General features: G+C 41.5%; 1 protein-coding gene across 3 annotated transcripts in view; it reads left to right on the plus strand.

Annotated features, from left to right (window-relative positions):
• Window positions 1–8,846, plus strand: part of ELMOD1 (ELMO domain containing 1) — a 40,198-nt gene extending 31,352 nt beyond the window's left edge. For all 3 annotated transcript variants that reach the window (XM_032595003.1, XM_032595002.1, XM_030332962.2), the window contains one exon: window positions 7,453–8,846. In XM_032595003.1, coding sequence (XP_032450894.1) covers window positions 7,453–7,625 — 173 coding nt within the window. In that variant the 3' untranslated portion in view covers window positions 7,626–8,846. The remainder of the gene's footprint in view (window positions 1–7,452) is intronic.
• Window positions 8,847–9,794: the final 948 nt, after the last annotated feature.

A 9,794-nucleotide genomic window follows, 5' to 3' on the forward strand; every position in this document is an offset into this window, starting at 1 on the left:
CAATATGGTTTCTATGGAACACTCTACGCAAGGGGCAAAGCGGAGAGATCTTTGCAATTTGGCTGCTTTGGGGTCTTTGAAGTTCCCCTTTGGTTTTGATTTTGTTGTCTTCTTCTTAAAATCCAACAGTGATATTTGCAGGCATCGTGGATTTTTCTCTTTCCCAGCTCTTGCTTAATATTCAGGGTATCAGCTTCTGGTCTGGGTGTCTCCCTCCCTCTGATCCAGCATGGCACAGCACTTAAGAGCCTGGGTTCTGAAGACAGCCTGAGTTGACTCCTGGGTCTACGCTTACCAGACTCTCTAAGCCTTAGTTATGGCATCTATAAGATGAGTCCTTTCCTTATAGAGTTGCCATGAAGATAAAGTGAGATAACGGACACAAACTTTTTACTAGCCAGTTCCACACTTGGTGCTCAGGGAGCACGAGAAAGAGGGAGTGCTGGTTTCGTGGGTGATACGGAGAGTTGGTAGCGTTGCCACTGGTATTACTCTTCCCGCTTTCCCTACTAGTGCCACGGAGGGAAGATGTGTAGCCCCCCCCAGATTAGATGCTGCAGAGGTAAGTATGAATGTGGGGTATCCTCTGGAGTCGCAGTTATACTGAGGTTTCAGAAGATAAAGAACAAGATGATATGACAGAGCCCTGGAACGTTTTTCTCCATTCTTAGAGACACGATCCTAAAATCTGAATGTCATTCCGATCCTTGAGGGCCAGACACAGACTGGTTTGGAGGAACATGGAAGGACGTTCTAAATCATCAAGCAACTCAGGCAGTTTAAAGGAGAAATGTCATCTAAACCATTTACACCACACTTGCTGCACTGAGGGCCTTGTACCCAGGATTTCTTAGCAAAAAAAAAAAAAAAAAAAATTCTAAGTTTTTCCTCTATTTTATATTTCTTTCAACTCTTCTTTTCTGCTAATTTGCTAAGCAGTTCTGCCACTCTAAGTATGGTTAAGACACAGATGCTCATCTCAAATCCACCGCAGGGGCATGCTGGTCCCCATTTCATTTTTACAATGTGACAGAATTAACAGCAATTTATTTTCTCTAAACTCCTAAATTAATAGCGATTCTATTATCTAGCATTTTGTCTTTTTAAATATCTCCTTAATCCGGACTTCTGGTTAATGATGGCATACTTAATGCATTTATTATGCTCCCTTTTAAAACTTCACTGAACTTGGGGTGCCTCGGTGGCTCAGTCGGTTAAGCATCCGACTTCTGCTCAGGTCATGATCTCACAGTCCGTGATTTCGAGCCCTGCATCGGGCTCTGTGCTGACAGCTTGTGGAGCCTGGAGCCTGCTTCAGATTCTGTGTCTCCCTCTCTCTGACCCTACCCAGTTCATGCTCTATCCTTCTCCGTCTCAAAAATAAATAAACATTAAAAAAAATTTTTTTTAACTTCACTGAAGTTAATGTAGAAGGATTTTTTTCCAAGAAAGCATGAACCCACAAGGACAGGAAAAATCAAGAAGTAAGCAATAAAAACCTCATTTTAGAAACTGGAAAACAGATTAAGTGATAACTGATTTAGCAGTCCTGAGAAAATAAATCCCAAACAGGTAGTGTGGAAAGGTAAGAAGCAACCTGATTTACTCCACAGGACCTCCCAGGAGGTTCAGGAAGCCTATCACAGGAATGAAGTGAAGAGAATTTTCAAAGACAAAGGTGAAGGAAAAGCTCCAGGTGATATCTGTGCAGCAGGATGAGAATATTAAATCTAGACTTTAACAGGTCAGAACGCTCTGATAGCAACTCTTTGAAGAATATAAAACTGATGGGAGTGTCTAACCTTGTTTGAACACACTGCAAAGATACTGGCCTGGTTTAGAGTGAAGGTGGTGAAAACTAAGCAAATAAACAGAGAGGGCAGTTGGTAATACCACACAAAGGAAATTGTTAGGAAACACGTGATAATGTGGTTGGAATTGGGTGAAAGAGAGTGAAATCTTCATCTTCTTCTAAGGGAAGTCCAAAAAATTCACGCAATGGAAATCACATTGTATACAGTCATGGAAGTCGATGATCAAAATAATCAGCAAAAAAGATGAAATGTTCCTTTAGGGAAGCAGTCAGTAAGGCAGGAAGTGCTGCTGGGTTTTGTTTAGTTTTTGTAACAAGACTTGTTAAACTGTATGACTCTAAACTATATGCATGTATAACTTAGATAAAAATCAAGAGCAAATTTAAAAATACATATACTTTATGACTGGTTAATAGTGGAAAATGGCAGCCCCTCAAATATATGATTATAGCTCCTACGCTGACAACTAGGTGATTATATTCAGTCTGACCATTTCTGGCAGATACTGAAGTTTTACTACAGATTGGGTTCTGTGCATCTAAAAAAATTAATTAAAACATAGTGGGAAGGATTTTGTGATTGGGAAGTAAAGACACTGTTTTTAAGAAGTGAAAAGGCTCAGGGTGCCTGGGTGGCTCAGATGGTTAAGCATCTGATTTCAGCTCAGGTCATGATCTCACAGCTTGTGAGTGTGAGCCCCACGTCAGGCTCTGTGCCTGACAGCTCAGAGCCTGGAACCTACTTCTGATTCTGTGTCTCCCTCTCTCTCTGCCCCTCCCAGGCTTGTGCTCTCTTTCTCTCTCTCAAAACTAAACATTAAAAAAAATTTTTTTTTAATTGAAAAGACTTATGGCTGACACAGCTCACTCAGTCTGGGAGTCAAGGAAAACTTGCCAAAACAGAATGACTTTTAGTTTTAGGCATTCTGAGGGTGAGTTTCTGTTGGGAAATCCTCACAGAGCTGAACAGTGGGCACTCCAACATAAGGCCCTGGAACTCTGAGGAATTACAAGTCCAGATTTGGGATTCATCAGCATTGAGAAGAAAATCAGAGCCACACAGTGGGGGCGCTCTGGCAGGAGAAAATCAAAATGAGAATCATAGGAATTGGCATTTAAGGACAGGCATTTTGTTGTTTGTATGCACTACTGTATCCTCAGCAAAGAGCCTGGGAGAGTAGGTGCTCAGTAGATATTGGTTGGTTGGTTGGTTGGCTGGCTGGATGGTTGGTTGGTTGGATGGATGGTTGGATAGATGGATGGATGGATGGATGGATGGATGGATGGATGGATGGATGGACGGACGGTTGGATGGATGGATGGATGGTTGGTTGGATGGACGGATGGATGGATGGATGGATGGTTGGATGGATGGTTGGATGGATGGTTGGATGGATGGTTGGATGGATGGATGGATGGTTTGATGGATGGATGGATGGATGGGTGGGTGGGTGGAGAGGAAGCTAAAATAAAGGATAATGTATTTTGTAGAAGAAAGGAAGCTTAGCTCCACACTGAACATGGAGCCTGCTTAAGATTCTCTCTTTCTCTCTCTTTCTCTTTCCACCCCTTCCCTCTGCCCCTCTGCAGCTCTCTTTCTCTCACACACACACCTTCTCTCTCTTTCTCTTAAAAAAAAAGAAAGAAAAGAAAAAAGAAAAGGAAAGGAAATCTAGTTTCTCATGAAAAATTTAGCTTTTGGCCTTAACTGACAGGTTTTCAAGAGAACCCTAGCCAGGGTAAGTGGCATGCAGTAGGGTTACTCATTTCCCAAGGCCCTCACCAGTTTTTCAGAAAGCACACAATCCCCCTGTGAACTGGGGTATATGCAGAGGGACTCACACCTCTTCAGAGGAAGCACCCTGTGCCCTGAATTCATTGTCCCTCCATCGGACAAGAGCAGTTCTGCACGTTTCCTCTGTAATATTCTTGCAATTATTTGTGTCCTTGCTTATGTGTATGCTGTCTACTAACTGAATGCAGCGAAGCAAAACCAAGATACATTCAAGCAACAACAAATACACTGCAGGCTTGGGCTGGAAAGCCAAATTAGTATTCTAAACAGGTATTTCATCTAGGTGAAAAATGTAAGAGAATAATAGCTCTATCATTCTGACTTTATAGTAGTATTCAGCGAATACTACACTATGAGGCAGTATGCTACGAAAACTGCATTCAGTCTAAAGCTTCCCTGAAATGAAGCAAGGTGAGGTGTCATGAGCACAAGGAAAAGTACAGTGACCAGAAAAGGAAAAAGAATGATCTTTCCTTTGACCTTCAGAAGCGACTATTCACTAAGAGTAAGAACCAGAGGAAGAGGGTACACTGGAAGAGACAGCAGGTACAGTGGTGGAGAGTCAGCCAACTTCAGGTTCTGGCTTCCAGCTTCCAGCTGTATTGTGGGATTGTACATCATTTAAATACCTTTTCTAAGCCCAATGTTCTCATCCGTAAAACGAAGCTGTATCTGCACTGCCTACTCCACAAACCTGTTGTGAGAATTAAGAAACTATAAGCAATAGTCTGGCCTCTGTTTCCTCCCTCTGCTTTCCACACCATTTTGTTAGCTTTCTCAGCTAATAAATCATCACTGGCAATTGTCTACCTGGGTGTCTCTTCCAAGAGGTAGAGAATTGGGGAACACAGGAACTCTACCTTTTTCTTGTATCTGTTGCATATGTGTTACTTGGCAGATAAGCCAACTGGCCAACTGACTGAATGGATATAGGAACACTCTGTTCATATAAAAATGAGTTGAGTTTTACAATTATCATGTGTACCCTGGAAGCCAAGCCACCATTTCTGCATTTTGATTCAAATCATGTTATACAGTCACTATTCTCCTGATGGGACAGCTTCACTTTTGTAGCTTCTTAAGAGGAAGGATCCTGAGAGTGGGGTCAGATTGTTAACCACCCACCTCTAGTCTTATCCTTGCCTGTCTTTAAAACCTTTCAAAATGTCTTTCTGTAACTGCATTTAAGGTAGAAAAATGGGGAAACCAAATGGGTCTGCATTCTTCTAACACTCTGAGCTACACAAGATCACCTTAGAGTCAGTTGCCATCATACCAGCACATTGTAGAGAAGAGTGAATATTTTCATGTGTCTGATGAGAAAGTAAATTCTTCATTAGAAGATGATTTTCCCAGTGCCTGTTCATTGTTGTTGATAAGGACAAAGACCGTATAACTCATGAGATACTGATAAGATGCTTTTAGCTGATTATGTATAATTTTAATTCGAAGTATTAGAAGTCTGACTCTACAAAACAACTCAGGCACATTTACTTGAGCTCAGAGGCTAAGTCAGGAAGATTATGTATATTATATAGCACAGGAGGAAGAAATTATAAATTATCGTAAGATTTCACATAGAACCACAAAAAAATATAACATTTAGAAAAAAGCCAAAGGAACTTAAAAAGATGGCATCTTCTAGAACAATGGATCTGAAACTTTAGTGACCTGAGACTCATCTTACTCAACTGCGGTTGAATCTGAGAGGTCTGCATTTTTAAAAAGTACCTCATAACATTCTCAGGATACTTCAGGACTTTGCCCAGTCACTGAAATGGACACATGATTGAATTCTTTTGGTTGAATAAGATATTGAGATTAGAGGAAACAACTTCCTCTTGATGTGCATGAAAACAACCAGAATAATAAGCAGACTCCTGATCATGGCCTGTGAGAAATGGTGAGGAGAAATAGGGATGCTTAGCCTAGAAAAGAGAGAAGTTCAGGGCATAAAAGACACTTCAAATATTTGAGTTGGAGAAGGACTGAATTTGTTCCAAGAAATACAGGGTAACAGATTTTGGCCCAGTGTAAGGAAAATCCCTTTAAAAACCAGGTTCTTCATCCATGGGACAGGCTAATGTCGGCACTGTCACCAGAAGAGCTCAAGGCCGGACGCTGCCTCGGGGAATCCAAGCAGCAGATAGAGTAGGATGGATAAGACCGCTCCTGGGATTGCTGATCTGGGGTTTCCCAGATGTGATCAGGTTTCCTTAACAGTGGCAGTGGGCCCTGGGCTGTGTGACCCAGAGGCCTATGAGTCAGCACTGATGTGTGTCCCCATGGAGAGATGTTAAAAACAGTCACATCAGTTATGTGTGGAGGGCCTGATATAAATCTAATCCTAAAAGAAATGCAATGGTCAATCCCCACAAAAAGCAAACCAAATTCTCTCCCTCCTTACTACCTTTCTTCCTGTAGTTGTAGAGAGGCTATATACTTAAAGATGTATAAGCATATTTAACAGCATAATGAATGAGAAGCCAGGGAAGTTTGTGCAAGTGGACCAATATCTGGAAGTGTGTGTTGGGGGTGGAAGGAAGGTCACTTCTAATTTTGTATTACAGCAAGATAGGGTAGAGATTTTTAAAAATCTGTTTGGGACCAATGTTCAAGGTTTTCTCGTAAGTAGCTAGTTAATAAATAGAAAAACAAATGGCTTTAATTTTTACTTTTTACTATTAGGACTTAACATGTTTGTTCCAAAATTCTCTTCCCATACCCCCCATCATCTCTCTGCTCACTCCTTCCCCAGTGGAAAGAGCTAGGATTCTAACCAGGTTTCTGGCTCTGGAATCCTTGCTCCTTCTAATGCTAATACCAAGAAAAGCTTCTGTAATGTTTTGTTTTGTTTTGTTTTGTTTTTTAAGTAAACGATTATTTTCTTAAGTACTTTTTTCCTAATATATAACAAGACACTTGAACTTGTTATAGGTTTACTACATACAAGTATCTTTTATTGTCTTCTTAAAAAGCTATTCACGTGTCAGTTCTAAATGGGGGCGGGGGAGGGGAGGGAGGCGGTGCACAGTGGGGAAAATAGCACAATGAACAGATTCAATACTTAGCGCTTATTCCGAAAACGTTCCCAATCCATATTATTCATAGATAACATTTTTGAGACACAGAAGTATTTGAAGAGGACATTATGCTTCAGAGCAAGAAGGTCTTAGTAACAATTTCATGTAGTTTAATGACTGCTCTGTGTTGTTCAGAGTTGATTTACAATTTTTATTGTCTCATAATAGACTGTCAGAACACATTTGTTTGATTTGTCAGAGTAATTTAAAGCTTTTCTCAAATCAAGTAACAAGAGAAAAAAGGCTGACTGGAGTAATTCTGAAAAATCAGGCATTATGTTAATTTAATCAGGAGGGGCAGGATGAAGTGGTCACTGTCAGCCCCTCAGGTTCTGCTCCAGATGTGGTGCACATTCCAGAGACGCAGAACTGTCTGTCTCCCTCCTTGAGTACAGGGACAATAATCCCAGGACCAGCCGCAAAAATCTTGCAGACTGGTAGTTTCTACTGCACGAATTTTATTTCATTTTTTTTTTTATATATAATTTATTGTCAAATTGGCTTACCTACAACACCCAGTGCTCATCCCAATAAGCGCCCTCCTCAATGCCGGTCACCCATTTGCCCTCTCCTCACCCACGGGTTTTAAAGAACAATCCATAACAGGAGTATCTGCTGCATTTCGACCTCTTCTTTGAGCCCCAGGGTTGCCGTCAATTGACCAATTGATCGGACATCTCTTTCAGCGTTCAGTGACTCTGAATGTGATTAAGGACTTTTTTCTTTCTCCTGCAATCTTATCACTGTCTTCTCTGTAACAGGCTACTTGATGCACGAGTTTCACAAGTTTTGGATTGAAGAGGACCCCACGGACATCATGGAATTCAATCGTGTGCGGGAGAAATTTCGCAAGAGGATCATAAAACAGCTGCGGAACCCAGACATGGCATTGTGCCCACACTTCGCTGCCTCAGAAGGTTTGATCAACATGTAGTCGCGCATACTGGTTTTAACGGATACCCCCGGAACACTGCCTCATTGTCGTGTTAGTTCCCTGCTTAGGTCCCAGCTCATACACTGAGTGCACACAGTGATTGTATGCATGCCTTTTGGTACGGTACTTTCATCTCTGGGTCACAACTACCAGATCCCCAGATATCACCGCTTCTGGAGTATCTGCCATCCAGTGACTGTTCATGTTGTGGCATTATGCAGTGTTACATTTGCCTTGACACCCAAGTATGGAGAGAGTTTTCTATTTTTTTAGATTGTTTTCCTCCCCCTCATCATTCAGCATCGAAGAACTGTATTTCTCTAGCTGTCTTTTGTATGTGAGAGATCTAGCGGACTCTTGTTCTGTGAAAGCCTTTTAATTTATTGATACGTCTCATGACTACCGCTGCTAGCTCTTCGGGCCGGGTTCACGCTTGGACCTCATTCCACTAAAGTATATGACTTGCAAATAATACAGACAGACACATGATAAACCAAACCATTCCTGCAAACATAGCTGCGCTTCATGACGATGTAACGAGGCTTACGAGAAGCAGATTTAGGTAGGTGCTGTTTTTGTCCAAAGTACCGCAGAATTATACTGTAACTTATCCCCAGTTGCGATTGTATCCTAGTCATATGGATATCAAATTATTTTATTCCCCTAATTTTACTGGCTTGGATGCCTAAATATGTTTATGATGCTTGGAGCCTCAGAAAAGCTGCAGAAGATTTTTCACTGCCCGCCTCTTGCTGAACTCAGTTACACCCTGGCACTCTTCTGATCCAAGCATCTGTGCTTGGGGAACTGAGTGCTGACTGGTTTATTTTTAACGTCAAGAGGTTATATGAAAAAAAAACAATTTGCAAGAAAATGTGTTGCAAGAGAGGGACCTAAGGTGTGTCCTTCTGTAGTATTTCTTGAAAATAATGACCTTGTCTTGTATCAGTGAAAAAAGTAAATGGCTTGGAGGGGGGGAAAAATCACATCATTCCAAAACTGCTAAAAATCATTTGAAAGACCATGATTTCGTTTGGAATTATGATTGTAGTCTGTTGAATAGTATTTACCATGGCATTTCATACCCATGGTATTTTATACCTTCTGACTATCGATTTTAGTATGATTAGACGTTTGTGTAATCACTTGCTTACTTAAATGAATTTTGAGTACTGCCTAACTGTCAGTTATATGAATAAATTACATGTCATTCTACTGTAATGTGTAGTGGATTTCATTTAATATTTTTGTGCTCCCACAGCCTCTGAATATGCAAAGATGTGAGTGGGTAGAATGTCAAAGACAGACAACCTAGAGCTGAATATAAATCACGCCATCATTCCGAGTAACCAGGTGTAAACTACAGTGTGTCATATCTGAGAGACTTCTTTTGTTCAACATTGAGGCCTGATGGCGCTTTAATGAAAGAATCGGATCCAGCTTTTTCTTTGTAACCTCCTTATAAAGCCTGGATTGCCTATGGGAAGACAACTGATAAAGGAAACATTAAGCTACCTTTGTTTCCTTGTCCATTCTAGCTCCTCTGGGATTTTGCTAGACGTCCTCTTTCAGCTGGGTACCAGGTGGCATCGTTCGCCCGGCCTCTATTACAGCCCTGTGCCCTTCTACACAGTGCAGAAGGAAAGGACCTGATTAACGCATGACATGTATCTTGAGGAACGACAGAGTGAGAATGTGTGAACCTGGTGAATGGCCTGTCTTGGGAGCCCCGAATTTCTACCGCAGCTGCGGCTGCTGTGTGTGAAGGCTACGTTGTCTCTTTCTATCCACTCTGGCCCTGTGTCACTGATGCGGCTTGATAGTATGTGGCATTTACACTACCTCACGTCTCTTCTGCTCAGGTAGAGACGGCTGATGGTAACAAAGCTGGAAGTTTTCTCTCCCAGCTCCTTGCACGATTTCGCTCAGTCATGTCTTAACATGGCTGCAGAATTTTAGGATGGGCTGCCGGCTCCTCCTAGTTCTGAGTATTATTACTAGTTCTGAGTATTATCAGACTTCTTGTTCACACCTGCTTGTGAAAGATGCGTTCTGCCCAGTAACATGAAGGGAAGCGAGAAAAAGAAGAGAAGGGTTTCAGAAGCTTCAAAAAATGTGTGATGTGCATGTGTTTTCCCCTTGAGCGTTCTTAGCTCGTGTATACTTATT

Source organism: Lynx canadensis, chromosome D1 (genome assembly GCF_007474595.2).
Source record: "Lynx canadensis isolate LIC74 chromosome D1, mLynCan4.pri.v2, whole genome shotgun sequence".
NCBI classification, from domain to species: Eukaryota; Metazoa; Chordata; class Mammalia; order Carnivora; family Felidae; genus Lynx; species Lynx canadensis.